The 27581-nt window shown below is 40.5% G+C and overlaps 1 protein-coding gene across 11 annotated transcripts in view; it reads right to left on the bottom strand.

Moving 5' to 3' along the window:
• The window catches only part of ST3GAL6 (ST3 beta-galactoside alpha-2,3-sialyltransferase 6), an 86723-nt gene that overhangs the window by 38132 nt on the left and 21010 nt on the right, over window positions 1–27581 (bottom strand). For 7 of the 11 annotated variants that reach the window (XM_055567896.1, XM_055567895.1, XM_055567901.1 and 4 more), the window contains exons 2-5: window positions 24129–24281; window positions 8080–8168; window positions 5652–5751; window positions 906–983 (exon numbers count right to left, since the gene is read on the bottom strand). In XM_055567896.1, the coding sequence (XP_055423871.1) occupies window positions 906–983; window positions 5652–5740 (167 nt within the window). In that variant the 5' untranslated portion in view covers window positions 5741–5751; window positions 8080–8168; window positions 24129–24281. Of the gene's footprint in view, window positions 1–672; window positions 743–905; window positions 984–5651; window positions 5752–8079; window positions 8169–24128; window positions 24282–24436; window positions 24552–27581 lie in introns of those variants that run through there. The other 4 variants (XM_055567897.1, XM_055567903.1, XM_055567902.1 and 1 more) reach the window with 4 other exon arrangements.

Here is a 27581-nt window from a genome sequence, read left to right as displayed (position 1 = left end):
AGAAAAGCACTAAATTCCTTGAGAGATCTGGTTTTCCTTTAATTAACAATAATCTTTTAACATTCAGACTACCTGCTCTTTGTTGCAAAACTTCTATATAACCTAGCTTTCCCTCCTTGAAGCAGTTCTCTCAGGGTTACTTGAGATGCTGCCTCCTGGACTTGAAGTCCTAAAAATGCCCACCACATAAAGCATAACTCTCAACTTTTAGGCTGTGAATATTTTTTAAGTTGACAGGACAGTACAATAATATAAGGAAATAAGGAAAAAAGACAATGTGAATTTTAGATCCGTAACAGACAAAAATGCTGAAAAGCTTGTATGTGTTTACACAATTCAATATGCCCAGACCTGACTGTCATTTATTTCTGGAAGCATTTTGACCAGCACTCTATCAAAGCTGTGGTGATAAAAGAATATTTGTGGATGGAAGAGTAAATTCTTTTCAAGTCCTGACAACCATAATCAACAATCATTATTTACATTCTATGAAGTTCATTAAAAGTTTGTGAAAGGAAAATTTCTGCTGTAAACTTTAACCTAGAGGTAAGGCAGAGAAACCACAAAATAAAAAGGGCGGAAAATTAACATGGGAACGAGGGTGGGAAAATAAAACCCTAAAAGGACAGTGCACGCTTATGATCAAAGACAACCAGACCTCTCTAATCTCACCTGTGTAAAAAGAAAACTGGTCTGACTGAGTTCTTCAATGCCTTTTCTTAAAATATATGCAGAGTTCTGACTAAAAGCACAAAAAGACAGGACAGTCAAGCTCTTCCTTAAATGTAGGGTATCCATTTTACATTGTTAAGATTTGCACAGGAAAAAAAGCAAACAAGTGTGGAGAACAATTACAAACACATTTTTGAACATTTTGTGTGCCACGGTTTCTTTTGTATTTTTACCTCAGGAGAGAGGCAAAAGCTGGCTTTGATAAACAAGACCGGATCTTATTTCTCTGCTTCATTTCCATAGGTGTCACCCTAGGAGACAAAAAATAGCGTCAGTCAGAAAGTAGAACTGGGCAGTCAGCCCAAAGGGAAGCAAACGCCCTGGGAACCCAAGCGGTATCACCAGGGAGAGGCTTCTCAGACAGGGGATAGGAATCCTCACTGTAGCCCCTGAGGTAGGACAGAAACTTCTCCTAGTCCTGGACATGTCTGAGGATTCATGGATATAAAGCAAGAGAGAGCAGAAAAAAGGCTGAGGTGACAAGTGACCCAGAAGGGTCAGAGAGCAGCGACTCAAAGGACCCTTCGAGAAGAACTAGGAAAAAAATAAAGAAAGAAGAACTAGGACTCCCACAGTATGGAAGCCATGACCTGGCTCATATTTTAGAAGTTCCTGAACTCCTGAGAAATGCACACGGCTGTCAAGGTCCTCCATGCCACCTGCGTGGATACCTATGGGCAGTAAATGCCAGAGAGACGTTGCCCTGAGCAGGTTTCATAGCCCCTGCCTGTGACCTGGGGACTCCACCGTCCCCCTATTTGGCGTCACAGCGAACTCTCCTCTGTTCCTGGCACAGGTTAGGTGCTTGTGTGTCTCCTGAATGGAACACTTGTCTCCACCATGTGAAAGGGTATTGTGAAACAAGACAGAGCATGACAATGAAGCTAGATGAAGGGGACGGGGCAGCAGGATCCAGACGCAGCCAGGAAAGAGGAAAACAGCTTTACGTGAGAAACTAGGAATGATCATCAGTTGTACGGAGAATTAACCTAAAAAAGAAAACCAATCAGTTTTCTTCTATAATCATCAGATTCAAACAGAAATAGCCTAACCCCTTCAGGGATTGACTCAATTTTAAACTTTTTTAGTACAAAATTCTCAGTTAAAACTCTAGGTTTCTGTACTATAAGGCTAGTTGAAGAGACTCATCTTTGGTAAATACCCCAAATGGCAAAAACTTCTTGATTTACTTGTAAGGAAGATAAATAAATATGGTGGGATATGACACCAAGCCATGAAAGTCAAATTATAGTCAGAGGACTAAATAAAGTATAAAATATTACTTGGCTTCCAAGTCTATTAAAATAGAAAACAAACTATTTCAGGATATAGTGAAGCCAAATTTTGAGTGTTTTTTTTAAAGACAATAATTATTCATTATTGCTTAAGGAAGCAAGTTCACAGCATCTGAGGTAATTTCACAATATTTTCTGTGGAGTAATGTGTTAGTTTAGGAGTGACATGAACATGCCTCGAATTCTAATGACAAAAAAATGTGCTGAATTTGGACCCTTTTCATTGTCTTCTTTATCATTTCCCCTGTGAGCCAGAATATGATTTGTTGGGAATTAGCAATCTAGCCAACTTCGTGCTTTTTCTTCTGTTCTTATCTCCCATTACTAAGTGTGGAACAGAGACAGGAAGGGGCAAAGATACAGGGATAGATGCCTGTAGGAGGCTCACGTGGTGTAGGATCAGACTTCTAAGATCTCTGACTCATTGGTGGTGGTGGTTTAGTCACCAAGTCGAGTCCAACTGTTGCAACCCCATGGACTGTAGTCTGCCAGACTCCTCTGTCCATGGGGATTCTCGGGGCAAGAATACTGGAGTGGGTTGCCATTTCCTTCTCCAGGGGATCTTCCCCACCCAGGGATCAAAGCCGGGTTGTCCAAAAACCTCAAAACTTACAGCCAAACCCATGCACCTGGCACTGGGTTTTTCCAGCGACCATAAAGAGCATTACAATGATTTGCCTAAGTTCCTTCCATAAAGAGCACTACAATGATTTTTCAACCAATCAGTAATGAAATCAAATGCAGAAGCACCATTTTTTTTTTAATTTAGTAAAACAAAACCTAGAAACATGATCTAGCATCTACTATTCAAACACTGGCAAAAAATACTGAACTTTTGTCTAAGTGAAGGAGTTTTTTGTGGTTTATTTGATGTCATATAATACCACCCATTCAGAATTTAAAGGTCATTAAGACTTGATTCCTTGCCAAAGGACTGGCAATAGGAAGAAAGGATACCTCAAGACTAACAGACAGCTGTTCTCCAGAACTACATTATACATTTACAAGCTAAGTAATTGGGTTTTCCAACCTGCTGTCCACATCACAACTTTTCTGCTCTAGTCATTTGCAGAAGAGTTTTTTTTTTTTTTAAACATTTATACTAAACAGTAGGCAATTTCTGATCAGAACTCTGGGAAACTCAAGCAAAGTAATTTCTGAATTCTGAGTTTTAAAGATATATTTTGAGGAGAAAAAGACATAATCTATTTTGAAGCTTTCATTTTAGCATTTTTGAATAACCCATCCTCAGTGTTAAAAAAAACCATTTTGTGTAACTGAGGATACTTTTGGTTCAAAACATGTAATTTTACATGGTTTGTTGAAAATATTGCAAAATAAAGCAATATGTATATTAACTTTTCTATTTATCTTTATTATAGAAAATATTTTAGAATGTTCTTGATAGACTAGCATGGTTATCAATGGTCTCAAACTCTTGGTGGGAATGGTAGTTAAGCAAAGTATAGCTCAAGAATTTGGAAAGTTAGGAAGAGAGAGCCTCTCTCCCCACCCCATCTAAATGTGAAATTTGGTAAATCAGAATACTTTATAAAAAACAAATTCATATTAATTACCATTATAAGAGGTGTTTGTTGTTAACTACATTGAAGATAATCGGGAAAGATTTTTTCCTTAACGTTTCTCCCTAGGGTAGCATCATAACAAAAACTTAATGCTAAGAAACATTTTATATGCTATAAAATGTTTAATACACAGTTTAAACTAGATTATCTGTTTCTTCTCTCACAATAACTAATCTGTTTTTAGTATCAGCAACATTTGGCAAGTTTATTTTTTAGATATAAACTGAGGTTCATCTGTTCAGTTTCAAGTTAAAAAAAAAAAATCATTCCCAGGAGAAAAAGCAGAAAAAGCATCAATTAACAAGAAAGACAAGTGACTTCATTTGTTTCTAGAAAAAGAAATGATTAACTATCCTGTATTTGGACTTATTCAGGTGTTACGAAATTGAGGGAGGTATAAAAGGTTAAATGACAACAGTGCTCTTTTTTTAACCCAACAGCCCAGCCTTGACTGTGAACTTGAATCCCAGAAGGACAGTGGTCATAGAGTGACTCAGGGAAATGTCTGGTTGGCACTGATAAGCACCAGCAACAGTCATATGGAGAGACACACTTGCATGGTCAATTTAGTCTCTAATTCCAGTAAGTTCTTTGCTTTTAGGAGCACCTCCCTTTTTTTTTAAACACATCACAAGGAAAGTATAGACAGTTGCCCTACATCACATGCTCTGTGACTTATAGAAATCAGCACACTTTCAGATTAGACAGAATCATTTTTTTAATCTTTGGATTTGTTTTGCTTTAATTTGAAAAGTTGCACTGTCATTAATCAGCTCTAGCAAAATTTTGTATATAGTAGTATAGCGTTAATTTATCCTGTGACAATGCTGCTCTGAATTTTCTTCTGTTTTTTAAAAAAACAAAACCTGTTGCTTAGAGGCCATGAACCATTTTACTTTACTTCAACTTGTCAAAATTTCCTTGTTTTAAAAAATGATCATGTGGGTTCACTCATGAAATTCATGTCCGGAAGCTTGTATTTAAGTTGACTAGTTGTGATAGATCAGGAACTGCTGTTACTCCTTTTTCAAAGAAATATAATTGATTTTGAAGCTTTCTCAATTGTTACATGCTCTGCGACTAGTGCAAGGAAATCAAGTTCGGTGCTGTATTTGTTCCAGTCATTTCTATTCAGGTCACATATTGTAGTTAATTTTTATTTGTAATCTGTTTATTCAAACTAAGTAAATACTTTTCAAAATAGAAAAGGGAAAAGGATAAAAAGCTTAATATAGGAGTTTTCTCTGTAATAAAGCTATCTGTGCCTCTCCAAATTTTGTATGTAATATTTCAAGTCAAAGTCACTTCAAATTCTGCCTATATCACTATTCAGCAAATATTTTTAAACAAAGGAAACCATACGTAAGTGTCCACATTTATCAACAATCTTATCCCAGTATTTTAGACTCTTAGATCAGCCCTGGGATTTCTTTGGAAGGAATGATGCTAAAGCTGAAACTCCAGTACTTTGGCCACCTCATGCGAAGAGCTGACTCACTGGAAAAGACTCTGATGCTGGGAGGGATTGGGGGCAAGAGGAGAAGGGGACGACAGAGGATGAGATGGCTGGATGGCATCACTGACTCGATGGACGTGAGTCTGAGTGAACTCCGGGAGTTGGTGATGGACAGGGAGGCCTGGTGTGCTGTGATTCATGGGGTCGCAGAGAGTCGGACACGACTGAGTGACTGAACTGAAGACTCAAATGCCACCGAGTCTAAGAATTACTCCATCAATTCAAAAAGATGAATTATATAAAGCAGAATCCCAAAGATGGTCAAGAGCACTGCTTCACTGAAAAGTCCAAAAAAAAAAAAAAAAAAAACCCAATGTTGCTTACCAATATTTAAACGGTTATTTGTAATGAATAAGATACTAGGATGGTAAAACTCTAACTTATAATGGAAAAGCTAGAAAAGGCTCCAAATGTTACAGGGTTGGTTTGTTTGTTTTGTAATAGGTCCTTCTAATATCATTTGTGTGTCCATGTGAAAAACCCGGTTGGGGGGCATTTTTAAGCAGCAAAAATAAGACTTACCCGTAGTCATTTGTTCGCCACAATATACAATGCAGCACATAATAGAGGAAGACAGCACTCAGGAAGATGGCCAAAAGGTACCCTCTCATGGCTGGCCCACCTGGAACACAGGGAATGAAGCCAAGATCATGACACAGATGATTTACACAATGACCTCCCTACAAGCATTAGTGAATAAAGAAACATACAGAGGGAAGAACAGAAGAAACTGATGTCAGCCTGTTATTTTGGAAACACCCACTAAATATGCAGAAAGAGAATATTTTTTCCTGTCTCTCATCTTCTTTAAACAACACAACACGATTCATGTTTAGAACAATACTTTCCCATATTAAAGAAGTAAAATTCATTCAGAACAAAATTTTACACATCTATTTAATACCCATTTTTATTTTATTTTATTTTTTTAATTTTATTTTATTTTTAAACTTTACATAATTGTATTAGTTTTGCCAAATATCAAAATGAATCTGCCACAGGTATACATGTGTTCCCCATCCTGATATTTAATACCCATTTTAAAAAAAAATATCTATTTTCTCTCTCTCAAGAGAAAGTGAATATATACCTTAAGATGTAAAAAAAAAAAAAAAAAAAAATTTTGTTTCATCAGTGCTCAAAATGACTTTTAAATGTTATATAAGCTAAAAGTCATTTCCTCACTTTAAAAGACTGGGAAAAAAACTACTAAAAAATATTTACCATAGCCTCAATTTTTACACACTTTTATATGCACCATGTCACAGCATAGGTAAATTTAGCACCTTTACAAAATAAATTTTTTTTAAGCCTAAAACATTTTCTTTAGTTTCCACTTCTGCTTCATAGGCAGATATGAATATGTTCTCACTTCTACATATAAGTAAATGTGAAAGACAAATTTAAAAATGTTTTTATTTCAGTGCATCTTTGCATCTCTTACCAGGTTTCCGGTCCATCTAGACTTGAATGTACCACTCCACTCACTCTTGTCCAAAGTGTGAAAGTGTTTAGTCACTCAGTCATGTCTAACTCTGGGATCCCATGGACTGTAGCCTGCCAGGCTCCTCTGTTCATGGGATTTTCCAGGCAAGAATATTGGAGTGGGTAGCCATTTCCTTCTAGAGAGGATCTGCCTGGCCCAGGGATCGAACCCAGGTCTCCTGCATTGGCAGGTGGATACTTTACCATCTGAGCCACCAAGAAAGCTAACCTCAATTAGGGCGATGCAGTGTAGAACATGTGAGTCTAGTTAGATTCTTTTTCCTTTTTGTAATTTTATTGAAATGTATGTGATTAGTTAGATTCTTAAAGAGCTCCATTGCCTTCATAGGTATAATCGACTACACATCAAAGAAACTGTTCTTGATAATGTGAGGTCATCATAACAAGTGTCATTAATTGTTCTGGGCACAATTAGAGTTGAAACTCTCAGGAGCTATTGAGGGAGCGGGGCCGTTTGGAAGTGATCCTCAACTGTAGTGATGATCCCATGGAGAGTGCTAGGCACGCCACCCTCGCCGTCAGCTGTTGCTTCTCACTGCAATGAATGCAGCCACCACCCCCACGTGCCACTATTATAAACTAATTAGAAGCGAAGGCTGTGTCAGGAGGAAGCAAATGAATGCCTTAAACAAGCAAACTTTAGTTTACACATACTTCCAGTTTAGCAACAAAATCCCCAATCAACACTGGTTGGAAATCAGAGGACAGAAATCATGGCCCAACTCCACATAATTCCTGGCCTGGGGGTGGGAGGGCCTTAGGTAAATTAGTCTTCCTCTTCCAGCCCGACTGTTTTCACATGTTGAGGGCTGACAGCACACAACTACCCTCTTTGGGCCAGTAGACACATTAGCCAAAAGGATGGGCATCTGGCATAACTGAGGACACAAAAGTGAGTGCTGAAGAAGCGTGTATATCTTACGGTTGTTTGTTTTCTAAAACTAAAGCCAGCTCTGAGTTTTGTTTCCTACACAGTGAAGTGCGTGGGTTTGAGAAAACCAAAGGGAGACTTGGCCACCCATTGGGCAGCCTGAGCAGTATTCCTATTGGACTGAAGGGAAGAGTCAACTGCGCACAGCCATGGCACAAAGGCCACACCCTCTGCTGGCAGAGAGAGTAAAGCAAGGAAGGGCACAGATCTTCTTGGGCCCAGGCCTCCCTGTCCACTTTATTCTGTCTTCCTCATCCCTCTGTAATATATGTCTTGACATATTATGCATTATTTTAGAAATCATCTTAAGTTTTTGGTAAAAAGCAAGAAATAAATTGCATGATCATCCAGTGGGTAAAAAAAAAAAAAAAAGTATGGTTCTTGGTTTCTTGAGAAATAATTGGCAAAAAAAAAAAAAAAAAAATCCAAGGAATGGAGAAAACTCAGGTTTGGGATGATCAGAGTGAAAGCCCAAGAAAATGAGGCAGTGAAGATGGTGGATGCATCACTTACCTAGTTTATTGAGGTAACAAGGACAGCGAGACAGCGAGCCTGACCTTTAGGACATGTGCAGCAAATGCTGGCCCCACTTCTTCCCCTTCCTGTGTGAGAGAATAATGTGTGATCAGTCATGTCCAACTCTTTGCGACCCCGTGGACTGTAGCGTGCCAGGCTCCTCTGCCCATGGAATTTTCCAGGCAAGAATACTGGAGTGGGTTGCCATTTCCTTCTCCAGGGGGTTTTCCTGACCCTGGGATCAAACCCGTGTCTTTTGCGTCTCCCGCATTGGCAGGCAGATTCTTAACCACTAGCACTACCTGGGAAGCCTATGTGATAAAAGTGATCATATTAAACACTTTAGCCAGAGGCCATGAGCCATGCTTCATGCTGACAGGATACAGGGAGCTGGCATGGACAGGCCTTGGCTCATGCTTCGGACTGAACTGGCCCTGGCAAATGTTTCTTTTTTCATGCGTCACACAAACATGAATGTAGGATAAATACAAAAAACTCCAAAGAACACTGAGGAACTCTTTTTATACCATGACTCATCTAAAAATACACCGCAACTAAGCCTTTTTTGTTGCATATCTGATGGTTTCAGTTATCAGGGATGTTTAGCAACTAAGTTCTAAAATGCACAAATTAGACTTGGACCAAGAAAGTTTTAGAAATTATGGATACCAGGCTTAAGACTGTCCTGGAAGGCATTTTACCATGGGCCAAAATAATCACCAAACAATTTGATTAAATACTCAAATATTTAAGACTCCATCCAAAGTAACATCAGTTATGCAAACACTCAACAAGGATACCACTTACCAGTAACAGCAGTTTTTTAAAAAACATATTTAAGGCTTCCCTGGTGGCTCAGTGGAAAAGAATCCTCCTGCCAACACAGGAGACACGAGGTTCGATCCCTGATCTGGGAAGATCCCATATGCTGCGGAGCGACTAAGCCCACGCGCCACAACTACTGAGCCTGTGTTCTGGCACCCAGGAGCCGCAACTACTGAAGTCCAAGCCAGCCCACCCTCCACAACAAAAGAAACCGCTGCAATCAGAGAGCTGAACACTGCAACTAGGGAGTAGCCTGCACGGCAGTGAAGACCCAGCACAGTCAAATATAATTAAAATTAATCAAAAAAAATTTGCATCTAAGGTAAAGCAGCAGATTAAAGTCTAAAGGAAGAACTCAGTATTTTCAATTCAGTTTGCTTACCTGTCCCTCAAAATATATTCCTTGGAAATTTTACCTATTACTTTACAGAACAAGGAAGTATGAGTAAGTGAGATTGTTGTTTTTGCCTCACCAGTTCGTTGTTTAGTTGAAACCAAAGAAGGGTGAGAAACATTTTTTTCCCTTCAAAATGTAAAATGAATCTACTCGGGAAGGGTCACTGTGTACACCAACTCAGAAAAATTTTGGAAGCTTTTTCACTCTCTCATGTGTCATGGGCAACTCACAGCATCCATACTCAAGCTGCAAAGCAAACTGGGGACAGTCAGGATATCCGTGGGATAAGCATGTCGAGTTCTTCTGCTTGCTCACAGGAAAAAACTTGCAGAAATAAGTGAAGTCTTTAATTGTAAGTCTATAAATGACACAACCATTTTGCTTTGAGCCAAAGATTCAAAGCAACACCAGTTAGGATTTAACACAGTGTGCCTGGTTTACAGGGAAACAAAGCCCTTCAACATAGCTCCAATAACCAAAACAAGTTTCAAAATCCTGACATTAAACAATACATAGCAGCTTCTTGGCTGCAGATGCCACTATTAATAAGACCAGGGTCCCTAAAACACCCTTACAAAGTTTAAACCATAAATCAATTATTCACCTACAGTGTGAGTAGAGTTTCAAGGGACAGCAGGAATTGTTGCTGCTGCTGCTGCTGCTAAGTTGCTTCAGTCGTGTCCGACTCTGTGCGACCCCATAGATGGCAGCCCACCAGGGTCCCCCGTCCCTGGGATTCTTCCAGGCAAGAACACTGGAGTGGGTTGCCATTTCCTCCTCCAATGCATGAAAGTGAAAACTCAAAGTGAAGTCGCTCAGTCGTGTCCGACTCCTAGCGACCCCATGAACTGCAGCCTACCAGGCTCCTCCGTCCATGGGATTTTCCAGGCAAGAGTTCTGGAGTGAGGTGCCATTGCTGGCAGAGATCAAATGCTTATTTCTTCTCAAATCATGATACATAACTGAATGGATGAGTAATCTACATATGCCAGAGGCTTCCCTGGTGGCTCAATGGTAAAGTATCCACCTTCCAATACAGGAGACTGGGTTTCGATCCCTGGGTTGGGAAGATCCCTTAGAGTAGGAAACAGCAACCCACTGCAGTATTCTTGCCTGGGAAATCCCATGGACAGAGGAGCCTGGTGGGCTAGAGTCCATGGGGTCGCAAAGAGTCAGACAGGACTGAGTGACTGAGCACACACTACATATACCAAAGTGGGCTCAATCTTGGCAACAGGTTTTCCTTCTTTTTAATAATTAAAGTATATTTTTTAAGTTCATAAAAAGCTTGTATGCCATCACTTCACTTAAGGCTCAAAACAAGCTTGATAAATGGATGTGCAGGTATCATTTCCTGGATGAATGAAGGAACTGAAAGTTTCTCGGGGTGAGTTGTCCCAGCTCACACGGTGTAAGAAAAAAAGCAGACTAAGTGTGGCCATTGCTTTTCACAGTTCTATGCCTATCTATCAAGATAAAATGCATGAGGGGAACCCAAATGAGAAAATTCAGACAGACAGCTTCCTAAGAGTGCTCCGTTGGTGGGCAGAGTTCCAAAATGCAAATTCAGACATAGTGGATGGGAGAGGGCTGCAGGGCAGGCTCCCCAAAGTGATATGGCAGGTTCAAGGGTCTGCACCAGCTGACAACTTGTTAACATGCACATTCCTCAGCCCCTACTACACATGAGTTTCTGGGGCTTGGGGACATGTATTCAAACAAGCGCCCTCCAGTCTGATTCTTATGCTGACCCAAATTAAAATTTGAGAATCATTGCTCTAGGATTCTCAAGGTAACCACGGAGGAAACAAATAACAAATATACTGATATACAGAGACCATAACAGACGTTACAATGATGACCCCACTAGATGGCAAGACCCATGAGAGCAGGACTTGCCCATCATTTTATTTCCATGTATGTATTTGCATCTAACAAAACATGTTACACAGAAGACGCTAAGTAGACAGTCATTGAATGGAGTTCCAGGTCTCATAACTAGATGTGCTGTATTAATTTTTTTTACCCAAAATGCCCAGCACATGGCCAATGCCCAGTGAATAATGGCTGATTAGAATCATTCAGATATATATGTATTATATATGTGTCAAGGCCCCTGATAAAATGCTTTTGCTATATTATCTAATGTAATCTTCACAATCACCTTGTGAGGGCTATAGTAAACTCGTAATTCCCATTTCACAAATAAGCATACTGAAGCTCAGAGAAACAGTAACTTTCCTGAGCTGATAAACTGCAGAACAGGTCTCAAACCCATATCAGACCAGAGTCTACACACTGTACTGTTGCTCTCCAGATATGAGCTTTTATGAATGGGTGCAGGTCTATCCTTCTGATACCAGACTAAGCATTACACAATGTCTAATCTGTCCATCCTGCCATCCCCCTAAGCAGTAACAATCCTAGGAACTGGTGAAATGGAGATCAAGTTCATAGTCAAAAGCTGTGCTGAAATAAAACTCTACTACTCACAACCTTGTTGTTCCCTACCCCATTCTTCTGGATTTCAGTAAACCTGTTATTTTTTCCTCCAAGTGTCCTAGAGCAGTGATTCTCAAACTTCAGTATGCTTAAGATTCAAACTGGAGAGTTCTTATTTCAAGGCGCTTCCTTGAGCCCCAGAGAACCATAACAGTGTTGCTTATAAAAACTAAACAAAAACCCTATAGAATGACTCTTGAAAATGTCAGAGTCTTCTTTTTTTTAGACTCTCCTAATGTTTTTTCGAATATAAAGGGGCTTGTTTTCCCAACCACCAGTTAGAAAAAAGCACATTCGGCAGTAATTCTGGACACATCATTCTATTCCCTAAGTACAAAAACCCCGTGGGTATCTCAATCAATATTATATGACTTCAGGGAAGAATCATGCTTCCCCATGTGGATGGACCCAGCCTGTCTGGCCTCTGTACACCCAGTGCCCTCCAGGCCCAGCTGCAGACACATCCCTGAGCCCATCTGAGGCTCAGCCCCACCCCAACCTCTGAGACTGATTCTGGCCCAAAGGACAGGGAACTTGAGAAGCCTTCAGCAGCAGCTCAACAGTTTGGTCAGGTTCTTACTAATCCCACGCTGACCTTGAACATGTCATTCACCAGGCCTGAGTTCCTACTGCCAGGCCCCTGAATTACACCTTAGTTTTCCAGGGTCTGCATTCTTATTTCTCTCACAACAAACTCAGGAGCCCAGCAACCAAACTTCCAATTTTAAGTAAGTAGCATCCTAAACCGTGTCCGCATCCACTCTCGTCCCCTGATAGCCTCTGTTTCGCCAGCGACCAATGTCTTGCGGTGCTGCTGCTCTGCCTCCTCTCTCACCCAGCATACTAGCGCTCAACAAAAACACTAAATAACTTGCATCCTTGTGCAAGTTAGAAAAGGACATCCCTTCCGGCTCCACAGAACCCTGTGTGGACAGAATTTCAACCACAAGTTTCCTCTCAGCCGCCCGCCCCTGTTCAAGGCTTGTCTCGACAATCTTACCAACTGGCCCTGCTCTCAGCCTGTGTCTGTTCAACCCTGGGAGAGGTCCTTCTTCATTCAGGGCTCCACCAGACCACAGCTCAGGAGACACCCAAGACCGTCTCAACTCAGCAACAGATCTTACATCCTGCCTTCCTTCCTCTTTGTGTTTACTGCTTGCTCAGCCTGTAACTCCTCTGTGGTTACATGTCCCTATGAGCATGAGCAGCAGCTCCATCTCTGCACCGATGTCTAGGTCTCTGACTCCAGCCCCATGGGCCCCCAAAGCCTCCTAGATCCAGCCATCTCCACAGAGTCCAAGCCTTAAAGGAGACACACAGGACTCTGTAGTGATGGGTGGAAAGGCCTCAGTTCTCTTTAACTCATTTACTGCCCCTCTTTCAAGTAATGGTCCTTATTATGGGTGGCACAATCCAAATGTGTCCCCTCATTTATACACCAATAAGCTCCACCCTTTGGTGCTGATGATGGTATAAATAACAGCACACTTACTTCCCTGGTGGTTCAGATGGTAAAGAATCTCCCTACAATGCAGGAGACCTGGGTTCCATCCCTGGGTCAGGAAGATCCCCTGGAGAAGGGAATGGCTACTCACTCCATTCTTGCCTAGAGAATCCCATGGACAGAGGAGCCTAATGGATTCCTGTAGTCCATGGGGTTGCAAAGAGTCTGATGCAACTGACACTGTCACTTTTATTAAGTACTTAGAAAATGGCCAGCCTTGCCCTACGCTCTTTCCACACACAATGATGAAAGCAGGGATGTTAGCATTCCCACTCAAGAGATCTTTCTATACATTATGGGAAACTTCTAAATTGTACATTCTGAAAAACTATAATTACTGTATTTTATAACTATAACAGCATGAACTTAATATAGTCACTTAACTTTTTAAGCAAGGGAATGATAAAGTATGCATCTATTAAAATATACTTAGAAATAATATAATATGAAAAACTGGTCAATTCACAAAGAGATAAATCTTAAGGAATTAGTAAATCTGGTTGATCAGATTTCTACTAGAAGGATCTGAAATTTTTCAATAGGCCATAATTTTAAAATAAAGAATAATACCTATAAAATTAAGTAGTAATATTATACCACCTTAAAAAGCTAAACTGAAATCTGAAGTTCTGAGCTACTGTTATTTAAAACAAATTAAGGCGGGAAATCTGATATTACTGAGTAAATAAATAGAAAATTATAGTTTGATTTATGCACACTTCCCCCTACAAAAGATTTGTATAGTTTCAACAAATTGGACCAACTGTATACATTTGGCTGATTTCTAAACAGCATTTTGTTCATAGCAGAAGAGGAATATGTATCATTTTCTTTCTCTTCTTCCCCTCGGTTCTTCTGCTATACAATGCTATGCAGCTATTTCCTATATGCATACACATACCTCCTCTTTCAATCCTTCAAAAAAGCCAGTGCTTTCCCCAGATTTCATCCTTAGGATGTATAGACATATCTTTTTACCCAATAAAAGCTAAGTCCTCAGTGCCAAAGCAGATGACCAAATCTTGCCCCCTAAACTGGGTATGCTCTCTGCAAAGAATGTAAAAAGAAATGACTTATCAGCAGAATTTTGGTGTTTTTAATAGTGTAACAGGACACACCAAAATCATTCAGCTAATAGTATACTATACTAGATGTTAAAAATAAATGAACTGAAGCTCCTGTTTTCAAGATTTCTCCTTTGAGACTCAGCTTTGTTGAAAATAAACAAAGAAGTTTTTAAGGGAACTTCTTATGTTCCTACTGTTCATTCATATTTTCTCCCAGAGACCCATTTCTTCTCCCAGAGTGGAAATTTTCTCTACTTCTTATATTAATGCTGCACTGATTAGGTAGACTCTATGAGTAAGAGGTACTGTTAACAGGTTAATGATGTGGCCAATTTTTAAGATTAACTGTGTAGAGGGAGAAAATTATAATAAAATCCACCACTTTTAAGTATACAATTTCATGAGCTTTGACAAACCTGTAAGGTCGTGTAACAATCACCAAAATCATACTAAACATTTCCATCAAGTCTGAAAGTTCTTGCGTCCCTCTTTGGAGGCAATTCTCTTCCCCCAGTTTCTGGCCCCTGATCTGTTTACCACTGTACTTTCACTTCTCTAAAAGGCCATATAAATGGAATCAGACAGTACATATCTTATTTCTGGCTTATGTATATTAGCATAATGCTTTTGAAAAAAATTGCCCATGTCATTATTTCTACCAGGAATTCCTTCCTTTTTCTTATTGTGAGGGAAAAAATGTTGCTTGCCATTCCAATAAACAACACGGTTGCCCACCATCAAACCATCGGCCACTGCAGCCACTGTCCCCACTCCCTCCATCACCCCTAAACCTCTGACAGCACACCCTGAGAGGAAGAAAAACAGGATATGGGTCCTCGACAGTTAAGATGTCTATCAAAGGAGTAATTTCAATGAGCCCAGACTTTGCATCTTCCCACACACAGAAAAGCACTAAAATCATTAACTTAAGATGTCCCTTTTGTGATTAGCAGTAATTTTCTGATGTCCACCTATGTTTGTTTGTTTGGTTAGCAAAGCAAGCATTAGTTGCTCAGTCATGTCTGACTCTTTGTGACCCCATGGACTATAGCCCACAGGGCTCCTCTGTCCATGGAATTCTCCAGGCAAGGCCAGGGATCTTCCTGACCCAGGGATCAAACCTGGATCTCCTGCATGGCAGACAGATTCTTTACCATCTGAGCCACCAGGGAAGTCCTTTAATTTAGCAAAAACTCCTCTATATCCTAGCTCCTCCCTAACCTCTTTGGAACAGTTCCTCAGAGCTATCTGAGAGGCTGTCTCTCCAGTTACAGTCTTCAGAAAGGCCACCAAATAAAACATAATTCTCAACTTTTAGGTTGTATACTTTTTAAATTAGATGACATCGCTTCCATTTTATGTCTATACCATAATCACAGTTAATCAATTCACCAGTTAACAGACATTTAGTTACTATTATATAAATACAGCTACTGAAACCAAGCAGGACCCTGTGGGCTCGTGGGCACAGAGGCCTTCCTGTGTCCCCACCCCTTTCCTTGTTTGTACGGAACACCCTCCAGCCTCCGTGGCCTTCCCCGAGTTTTAAAGAGCAGACTCAAACAGTTGCTAATTAGGGAAGGAAGAGGATGCAGATACAAAGGAGACCCTGAGACCAGGTTAAAAAAGCGAAGGACCTGCACACATCTAGATCCTTATCAGCAACCATACGCTTGGACCACTGCTATAAAATTCTTCACCAAACCCTTCCAGGAGGGGATACACAGTTTTTCAGAGCACAAGACTGCTCTGTTCCCCTTTGCCTGGCAAAGTAATAAAGCTCTTCCTTTTAACTTCACCCAAAACTCTTTCTCTCAGATTCAATTTGACACTGGTGCACAGAGACCTCAGTTTTCAGAATCACTACACTAAAAATTAAGGATTTGGGTATATACATGTTATCATGGGTCACATAGTAAATGTATTTCTTAACTTATATGAAGATTACTCGCTTCAATCTCTCAGTTAAAAGGAAAATCCTGTATCTATAAACAATTCAAATTACTGATGCCACTGAACCATACAAATTACTGACATGGGTAAGAACAGATTACCCTATTACCCTACTACTACTGAACACTTACTACTGATGTGTGCTCTACTTCAAGACATGGTGAACAGAGCTCCTGGTCTGGCGAGAGAAGTTACGTTGTTCCAAAAGGAGTATGATTATCTTCTGTGGTAAGCAGAATGAAACATTTTAGATCCCAGCTCCTCAGAGTGTGGTTCAAAAACCAGCAGGACCCCATGGGGCCCTCCCTGGTATAAATCCTTCCTGTGTCTCCCACTTTCTGTTTGTAGGAAACAGACCTTCCCTGAGTTTCAAAGGGCAAACAGTCGCTAATCAGGACAGAGAGGGGATGTAGAAACAAGGAGGAGCAGTCAAGAAACAACAGTGCAGCCTTAGGGCAGTGTCCTGGCTCCTCCTCAAGGAATATACGTCATTATGCACGCTTGATGAGCTCTTTCAAATCCCAAAAGATGATGCTGTGAAAGTGCTGCACTCAATATGCCAACAAATTTGGAAAACTCAGCAGTGGCCACAGGACTGGAAAAGGTCAGTTTTCAGTCCAATCCCAAAGAAAGGCAATGCCAAAGAATGCTCAAACTACCGCACAAGTGCACTCATCTCACATGTTAGTAAAGTAATGCTCAAAATTCTCTAAGCCAGGCTTCACGGTATGTGAACCATGAACTTCCAGATGTTCAAGCTGGTTTTAGAAAAGGCAGAGGAACCAGAGATGAAACTGCCAACATCTGCTGGATCATTGAAAAACCAAGAGAGTTCCAGAAAAACATCATTTCCGCTTTATTGGCTATGCCAAAGCCTTTGACTGTGTGGATCACCACAAACTGTGAAAAATTCTTAAAGAGATGGCAATACCAAACCACCTGACCCGCCTCTTGACAAACCTGTTTGCAGTTCAGGAAGCAACAGTTAGAACTGGACATGGAACAACAGACTGGTTCCAAATAGGTAAAGGAGTACGTCAAAGCTATATATTGTCACCATGCTTATTTAATTTATATACAGAGTATATCATGAGAAACACTGGGCCGGATGAAGCACAAGCTGGAATCAAGATTGCTGGGAGAAACATCAATAACCTCAGGTATGCAGATGACACCACCCTTATGGCAGAAAGTGAAGAAGACCTAAAGAGCTTCTTGATCAAAGTGAAAGAGAAGAGTGAAAAAGTTGGCTTAAAGCTCAACATTAAAAAACTAAGATCATGGCATCTGGTCCCATCACTTCATGGCAAACAGATGTGGAAACAGTGGTAGACTTTATTTTTTGGGGGGGCTCCAAAATGACTGCAGATGGTGCTTGCACCATGAAATGAAAGACACTTGCTCCTTGGAAGAAAAGTTATGACCAACCTAGACAGCACATTAAAAAGCAGAGACATTGCTTTGCCAACAAAGGTCCATCTAGTCAAGGCTATGGTTTTTCCAGTAGTCATGTATAGATGTAAGAGTTGGACTATAAAGAAAGCTGAGAGCCGAAGAATTGATGCTTTTGAACTGTGGTGTTGGAGAAGACTCTTGAGAGTCCCTTGGACTGCAAGGAGAACCAACCAGTCCATCCTAAAAGAAATCAGCCCTGAATATTCATTGGAAGGACTGATACTGAGGCTAAAACTCCAATACTTTGGCCACTTGATGTGAAGAACTGACTCATTTGAAAAGACCCTGATGCTGGGAAAGACTGAAGGTGGGAGGAGAAGGGGAGGACAGAGGATGAGATGGTTGAATGGCATCACCAACTCAATGGACATGAATCTGAGTAGACTCCGGGAGTTGGTGATGGACAGGGAGGCCTGGCGTGCTGCGATTCATGGGGTCGCAAAGAGTCAGACATGACTGAGTGACTGAACTGAACTGAACTTTATTTCATTCCAGTCCTCTCTAGTCTCTACAGTTTTCAATCCCTAAAACGCCTCCCTTGGGTGGCACAGGGTCTCACTCCTGTAAAGAGTCGGACATGACTCAGCGACTGAACTGAACTGAACTGATGCATGTTTGAGTTCTTCTGCAGAAACCACAGCATCCCACCCAGGCATAAGATGGTAACTTCAGGCTCAGCACAAGATTCCTGGAACATACCCTGTTACCTCACCACCAACCAATCAGAACAAAGTCACACACCCTGCCTCTCTCATCCCATATTTTACCTATAAAAACTTCTCCCCCCAAATAAACTGAGAGGTCAGGGGTTTTGAGCACAAGCCACCCATTCTCTTGGCTTGGCCCTGCAATAAACCTTTCTCTGCTCCAAAATCTGACATTTAGTTATCTGGCCTCACTATATGCTCATGAACTTTCATTGGTTAACAGTTTCAGCATCACCTGGGAACCTGGTAGAGATGCAGAATCTCAGCTCCACTCCTTGATCCACAGAGTCAAATACACATTTTAACAAGATTCCCCAGTGATCTGCATGTTTGAGAAGCACTGCTGGAGAAGGTCCAAGGAAAAAGGAATTAGATCCCATGAAGAGGATCAGGGCTTCACAAAAAGCAGTCTGAGAGGAACTGGAAGCTCGTTCTAAGTTCCATACTACCACTTTTAAGAGTCCTTTGGGCTTGATCTTTGAAAATTTCTAATCAACAGAATTTTGTCTGAACAAACTAGTGGGACTCTCTGAAAATAAATGGCTTTGAGAAAAAGTTTGCTCACCATTCTAGGGGATGTTTGCAGTCCCTTTGTAAATTCCCAGACATTTTCTTTCCTATATTGTTTACAGTCTCAGAGAAAATATATAGGATTCTTCTCAGATCACACCTAAGGGACAGACACTTCATTCTTCATCACCTGCTTATTTACCTAAAAGGGCCAACTGAATTGCCAAACAATCACAACAACATTTCCAATGACTGCTATTCACAACTGGAACCCAAGTATTATAGATCTTGGAGCTAGAAAAACTGCAAGAGTTCAGGGCATTCAGGCAGAGTAAGGTCTTATGTCACCACATAACAAGAGAAGCAGACAGGATTTAGAAAAAAAGTAAAGACTTGCCAAAAGTGACCTCACTCATAAGTAGCAGAGTTGGCAGCTCAGGAGAACATTTTTATGTGGGTTTTCCTTCAGCCTGATTCCAGGCCCATGGTGGGTACACAGTAATAACCCTGCAGTCTTAGGAAAAGGAGTACGTCAAGGCTGTATATTGTCACCCTGCTTATTTAACTTCTATGCAGAGTACATCATGAGAAACACTGGGCTGGAAGAAGCACAAGCTGGAATCAAGATTGCCGGGAGAAATATCAGATATGCAGATGACACCACCCTTATGGCAGAAAGTGAAGAGGAACTCAAAAGCCTCTTGATGAAAGTGAAAGAGGAGAGTGAAAAAATTGGCTTAAAGCTCAACATTCAGAAAACTAAGATCATGGCATCTGGTCCCATCACTTCATGGCAAATAGATGGGGAAACAGTGGAAACAATGGTTGACTTTATTTTTTTGGGCTCCAAAATCACTGCAGATGGTGACTGCAGCCATGAAATTAAAAGACGCTTGCTCCTTGGAAGAAAAGTTATGGCCAACCTAGATAGGATATTCAAAAGCAGAGACATTACTTTGCCAACAAAGCTCCATCTAGTCAAGACTATGGTTTTTCCAGTGGTCATGTATGGATGTGAGAGTTGGATTGTGAAGAAAGCTGAGCGCTGAAGAATCGATGCTTTTGAATTGTGGTGTTGGAGAAGACTCTTGAGAGTCCCTTGGACTGCAAGGAGATCCAACCAGTCCACTCTAAAGGAGATCACCCCTGGGTGTTCTTTGGAAGGAATGATGCTAAAGGTGAAACTCCAGTACTTTGGCCACCTCATGCGAAGAGTTGACTCATTGGAAAAGACTCTGATGCTGGGAGGGATTGGGGGCAGGAAGAAAAGGGGACGACAGAGGATAAGATGACTGGATGGCATCACCAACTTGATGGATGTGAGTCTGAGTGAATTCCAGGAGTTGGTGATGGACAGGGAGGCCTGGCGTGCTTCGATTCACGGGGTTGCAAAGAGTCGGACACGACTGAGCGACTGAACTGAACTGAACATCATTTCATTCCAGTCTTCTCCAGTCTTTACAGTTTTCAATCCCTAAAACGCCTCCCTTGGGCGGCACAGGGTCTCATTCCTGCTACCTGAGCTTCTAACTCCTTTTTCTTCTTCCTCACCACACCTAAATACAGGTGTTCTTGAGCTCTTATCTCAATCCTGTTCCTAAACCCATGTTCTCATTACTTCTCAAACCACTAGCAATGATCTCTAAGCTATGTTCCCTTTAAACCAGCCCACGTGCTCGCTGGCATAAACTCCCCAAAGGCCAGCTCGCATTTTGTCACCTGCCCCACAGGAAAACCTTCAGTGGCATTCCATTGTCTGCCAAATACACATAAAATCGCTTAGCCTGGCATTTAAGAATCTTTAATTTGGTTCTTCCATCTTCCTTCTCATCTTCTTCATACAATTTAGTCTTCATAGGTAGCAGCACAATTGGGTGTTAAAGTTGCCTGTGTGGTGATCAGACCCCTGGGTTGAATTTCAGTTCTATCTCTGTCTAGTCATATGACCCTAGGAAGTTTCTAAATCTCTTTATACCTCATCTGTAAAATGGGAATAAAGATAGTACCTAATAGAGCTATGTAAGTTGTAAATATAAAGCACTTAGAAGAATGTCTGGCACATGATAAGGACTTTCCTAATCTTGTTTTTAATTCTTCTTTTAAAACTAATAAAGTATCAGCTGCCCATACACCAAGACGTCGCTAAAAAACTAACTTCATAACATCCTTGTAAATATACTACAGAACTCATGACATTGTACAACAAAAGCCAAAAAGAAAAAAAAAAAATTAAGCTTCCATTACTGTATGCTAGCTATTATTTCTCTACATTCATTTAAACATTTCAAAGTATCTGTATTAGAAAGTCTTACTCATCTGCTTATAAAATAAAAAGGCATTTAAGATAATGTAAATCATTAGCAAAACTCAGACCATATTTCTGGCTATAGAAGCCATACCATTTTATGCTTTTCATAATAAAACTTCTCCGAGCACTAGTAAAACCAAACAACCTAGATTTGTAATCAGCTGCTGCTGCTACTGCTGCTAAGTCACTTCAGTCGTGTCCGACTCTGTGCGACCCCAAATTTATGTCTTGAAGCAAGAAATGAAATCAAGAGCTTTACAGATAATCTGACTTGGAAAATAGTTTTTATCTTACACTCTGATTTGGATCCATTACAATGCTGAGGATTCAAATACTATGTTCGAGGCTCAAAAGCAAATGCTGGGGTCAATCAGCAACACCTAACACCTTCATCCTAATAAGGTAAGGATGAAGAGCTGAATATCTGTCAGCCCTAGACTGGGAATGGAGAAAGAAGAAGAAACAACGCAACAGAGGGCAATAAAACTAAATGCTTTGGGTCTATAACTCGCTTAATCCTCAAAACCACCCCTTAAGAAAGGCCACCCCTATCATAGACATGAAGACACTAAAGCACCGAGAAGTTATAATATGCCCACAGATGTTCAAGTGGTAAGTGGCAGTGCTGGAATTTGAACCCAGGCACACACCAGAATCTCTGCTCTTCACTGTTAGGCTATAAAGACTCAAAATAGTTCCATCTTCTTGATAGAAGGAGATATATAAGCAGACAGGAAAGGCAGTTCCACAAATCACCAAGAGATTACAGCCCAGCAATGGTGGTTTAGTTGCTAAGTCGTGTCTGACTCTTGAGACCCCATGGACTGTAGCCTGCCAGGCTCCTCTGTCCACGGAATTCTCCCAACAAGAATACTGGAGTGGGTTGCTATTTCCTTTTCCAGGGGATCTTCCTGACTCAGTGATTGAACCCATGTCTCCTGCACTGCAGATGGATTCTTTACCACTGAGCCACAAGGGAAGCCCTTTAAAGCCCAGATTTCATTCAGTTAAGATGTTTCTGGGACTTTGCTGCTGGTCCAGTGGTTAAGAATCACCTGCCAGTGCAGGGGACACAGGTTCGATCCCTGTTCCAGGAAGACTCCACATGCTTTAAGACAATTAAGCCCATGAGGCACAACTACTTTGTGCTCGAGAGCCCATGCTCTAGAGAAGCCATTGTAATGAGAAACCTAGAGAGTAGCCCCCGCTCAGTGTAACTACAGAAAGCCCGAATGCAGCAATGAAGACCCAACGTAGCCAAACATAAATATTCTGGCAGGAAGAAACTAAAGACCCAGCCCCACCTCCAGCCTATGCTCAAGAGTTCTGCAAGCCCAGTGGCTTGGGACACAAGGGATAGGCTTTGAATCCACTCATAATTTTGGTGTGAACAATGAAGATCTCAAGAAATTCCCAAGGACTAAATCCCCAAACCACTGTAAATGCCCAAACTCCCCAGTACCCAAAAAGGACAATGTTGTCAGTCAATAAGTGTCCTTCACAAAATGATTTGTAAACAAAGTGATGACAAATTTTCTAGATGAATAATAGTTCTCTGACAAATCTCAACGTATCAGAAAGATGATGGATTCATGGGTAAAACACAGAGCTAATTCCTAGTAGACATTTGAGCTCCAGAGCTTTCTCAGAATAAATTTATAAATTGGTGTATATTTGTACATGGGATTCTAGGAATGTAAGGAGAATATAACTATAAACTATATTAAAATACTTGAGCGAATATTATTAATTGTAGCATAAAGGCAGAGAGGGAACTAGAGTTCATTCTAACACAGCTGGTGAACAGCACTTGTGATGCATGTAATATTCTAGTTGTAACTTCAGTTTACTTACTCTTTCACTTTGATGTTGGTTTAGAACAGTCCCAAAGAAGGCCATTAAGATTGAGAATAAAAATAATAACTAAAGCTTTCATAGCTCAATTTTGGGATATGCTAGAGAACTGACTCATTTGAAAAGACCCTGATGCTGGGAAAGATTGGGAGGAGAAGGGGATGACAGGATGAGATGGTTGGATGGCATCACCAACTCAATGGACAGGAGTCTGAGTAAACTCGGGGAGGTGGTGATGGACAGGGAGGCCTGGAGTGCTACAGTCCGAGGAGAGGCAAAGGGTTGGACACGACTGAGCAACTGGACTGAACTGAACTGAAAGAGTCACTGGTTACATAATAACATAGTTTCAAAGGCCCTCTGGCTACATGTTAAACTAGTAAGAGATAAATTAATAGGTAGCTGTATACAGAGAAGGAGAGGGTATTTAAAGTCACCAGCCAGCATAAAACTGTTGTAAAGCACAGGGAGCTCAGCTTGGTGCTCAGTGCTGACCTGGAGGGGTGGGATAGAGGGTGGGGTAGAATGGAGAGTGGAGTGAGAGGGAGGTTCACAAAAAGCAGGATATATGTAGACATATGGCTGAAGAGTTGACTCATTGGAGAAAATTCTGATGCTGAGAGGGATTGGGGGCAGAAGGAGAAGGGGATGACAGAGGATGAGATGGCTGGATGGCATCACTGACTCGATGGACCTGAGTCTCAGTGAACTCCGGGAGTTGGTGATGGACAGGGAGGCCTGGTGTGCTGCGATTCATGGGGTCGTAAAGAGTCGGACACGACTGAGCGACTGATCTGATCTGATGGCTGGATCACTTTGTTATTAAAGCAGAAACTAACACAACATTGTAAAGCAATTATATACCAATAAAGTCAGTTTAAACGGTATAAGAATTGTATCAGAACATTTCAAGTGTTCAAACATCTAAGAAGTCTGAGATGACAGTCCTGGTGCTTTTGCTCACCTGCACTTTTAGGAATCTGTTTCCCAGAGGTCCTTTCTGTTCGTAAGGGTGTAGAATGTGGTAAGGGCACCGGAGGCCCAGAAGGCTGCTGCTATACTGTCCACTAGAAATTATCCAAGATAAGAGGTTGTGCTGCTTCTTCACTTCCAAGTGCTGAAACAAAACACAAATTCAGCATGCTTACAAGGATGGCTCAGCAACCCAAGAAAAATCTTAAGCCATTAAAAAGAAAAGTCTTAATGAAAACGCTACTTTAGTAAAGTCACTACAGGCCCCTCCCTAAATTCTCCACAGGATGACGTGATTACCAAAAACAAAGAAACCCAACAGCAAAACCGGCTGCATGTACTACATGACTGTAGCTCATGACTGGTTATCCACGGGATCCAGCTCAGTCTCCCTGAAAAAAATAACAGATCCAACTCAATCCGGAGCAACCTGGTAATGAAAGAACCATCTGTCTCCTTTTTCAGCTCCTCTCTACACATACACACAGCTTTATTGTTCAATGCAGAGGTGAGAGAAGGAGCTGCTGGAAAACTCGGAAGAGCAAGGGGAGGAAGGGAGACAGGAGGAGGAGGAGAGATCAAGAACAAAAATATCCAGAAGGAAGGGTGGGAAGTTAGTGAGAACAGCAACTGCTTTAACAATGTGTGGTAGGCTACTTTCTCCAAAAAACTTTGGAAGAAAAAAATCTCAAATTGCTCCTGCTACCGTTTTTCTTATACAAGACTAAAAACTCTGATACAGAAACAAATAAAACATAAAACCCTGCATGTTCGGTATTTCTTGTGTTAGTAGAAAGTGTTTTGTTTTTTTTTTTATAAAAACTCTTAGGAAACAAATATCAAAAACAAAACCACTAAAAATAGAGCAAATATTTATTTCAGAACTCATTTATGACTCTAATATCCTACAATAAGAAAATGATTATACTTAATTATGAAACTCATAGAGTAACATGAAAAATATTTAGATTCTACCAAATAAAGTTTTAAAAAGCTGAGTACATTTCCATATGTGAGATGTTATGTGTAGTGACTCATGACTGCAAAAGAGGGAAAAAAGAAAGCAGTTGATATGCTGAGTTGTGGACTGCATGGAATTTTTTTCTCTAAAGTTCAAAATTTATGGAGAAACAGAAAATGCATATTTTCATATATTTCAATATACATTTCACTTGTGAAGTGCTAAGCAGTTTGTGCATTTAGAAATCAGAACAAAAGCAAAGTGGTGCTCTTTAGTGGCAATTATAATAGAAGACTTCTATTCTGTTCTATTAGGGAATTCCCTGGTAGCTCAGTTGGTAAAGAATATGCCTGCAGTGCAGGAGACCAGGGTTCAATCCCTGAGTGGGAAAGATCCCCTGGATCTCTTGCCTCCAGTACTCTTGCCTGGAAAATCCCATGGACAATGGAGACTGGCAGGCTACTGTCCATGGGTTGCAAGAGTCAGACACAACTTAGCAACTAAACAACCACCATTCTATTCTATCCTAATTCTATGATAATAGAAGTCTCCACCATGAGACAGAATTTTGAACCTAAGGAAATTGCAGATAATGATAAACTTGTGCCTCAGAATCATTCTCCCTAAATGTATAGAAAGCACAACTCCTGGGTTTCTATTGTCTTCAACCTATACTAGTTACTATCTATTAGAGTCAAGAAGCGATCAAAAATCTGAAGCTGGAAGGTTAGGCAAGAAACCTCAAACAATGTCACACCAGGAATAGCTAGAGGATGGGGATTTAGTTACACCTGGAGAAGCTTAAATCATGGAAGGCAAACAAGATGGCTATTCTCAAGTCTGAATGACCTTCATGAAAAAGAGGTATAGCCTTGTTCTGAAGGCTAGTGGGGGTTAATCCAAGGCCAGTGAGTGCAAAATTCAAGGAATTAACAACTTTGAAGTTGGCATGGAAGAACATGCTTAGGTTACCTAAAGATAATACAGGTTCCATTTCTGGGCAATGAGTCACTCGTTGCTAAAGATACTCTGTTTTAAAAAACTGCTTGGGATGGATTTGTATACTAGTCCTTAAAAACTTTAATGTCCATTATCATCACCTGAGCATCTTGTTAAACTGTTGGTTGCTGTCAGAAGGTCAGAGGGTCATGAGATTCTGCATTTCTTGCAAGCTCCAAGGTGATGTCCATGCTAATGCAGTGTGGTTACAAGTGTTAGAATGTTACTTAAACCAGTATTTTCCAAAGTTTTCTAACAACGTGACTTCAAAAGTACTCTCCAACCCTGATTTGGGGGCAGATGATTAATAAATTTTACCTATTAAGTAGTTATTACTGGAATTTTGCAGGCACACACCTTCAAATTAAAAATAAATAAATACATAAAGCTATGGGTTGGTATCTTCCAATATCTCCCCAGCTGATACTTTAAAGCAATAACCAATTTTGCCCAATTTTAAACAATACTTTTTTTTTTAACTTCCTTTAAAAAGAAAAAGAATTAAAAAATGACAATTTTACTCCAAGTTCAGCAAAGTAAGCGTGTCCCGGTCAATGAATGAAGGCATGCTCAGCATTTAAAACGCAGTTACTTATGATTTCCGTATACAACAGTTAACAGAGAAGTAGGATAAGATAAAACATAGCTATAACTTTTTTTCCTAGTGATTTGTATTAAAAATCATGTGTCTCCAAAGTGGGGGTATGCGGACAGAAGACTCCCAAGGCAACACTTGTAGTTTTCTTTTTCCATGTAGGGCTCTGCCCTGACATTTCACCTCTCCTCCACCCCATTTGGGTGGTAAAATCCCTTCAATGCTTCCTTCTTGCTCCGATTTTGCTTAGCTCTCTCCTTATCTAAGAAACTTGGGCTTTTAATCAGTTCAAAATCCTAAGTGACGTCTTTCCTGGAGAAATATGCTAGTATCTGAACACACAGCCCTTCCTCAAATTTTAAATCCTTCTTAGGTTTCTCTCCCAAAATAAATAAGCCCACAGCTAAGACGGAACCAGCTTCCTGTCTTTCCTCCTACTCTGTAAGTCCCCTTTCCAAAGGGCTTATTGTTTTATAGTTTGCTTAAAAGTTGTAAGTAACATTTCATCTGATTTACAAAAGCCCTTTTTCTCAAGCTACTTATTACATCAGTATATTCTGAATGAATGTAAGCTTATTCTGCTCCCTGAGAAGCATCATTTCCTGTTTCATTCCCCTTTTGCTCTTTTTAAAAGGAAAAAAGTAAGTAAGCTTGAGGATAAACAATCAGAAGAGCATCTATCAAATCTTTAGGCTAAAGTGTTGGAAATGTTCCAGCTTACCATCCACCAGAGGATCCTCCAAAATCAAATTACAAATATGATGTTAATCTTAACTTGGGGTATCTTATAATTATTGTTACAAAGAAACCATCATACATGTGATATATATTTTTATTAAATCATATAATCCTAGATTTACTTCCGAATGCAAGCTAAATTAATTCTCTAG

Source organism: Bubalus kerabau, chromosome 2 (genome assembly GCF_029407905.1).
Source record: "Bubalus kerabau isolate K-KA32 ecotype Philippines breed swamp buffalo chromosome 2, PCC_UOA_SB_1v2, whole genome shotgun sequence".
NCBI classification, from domain to species: Eukaryota; Metazoa; Chordata; class Mammalia; order Artiodactyla; family Bovidae; genus Bubalus; species Bubalus kerabau.
This window is presented reverse-complemented; position numbering and strand designations above follow the sequence as displayed.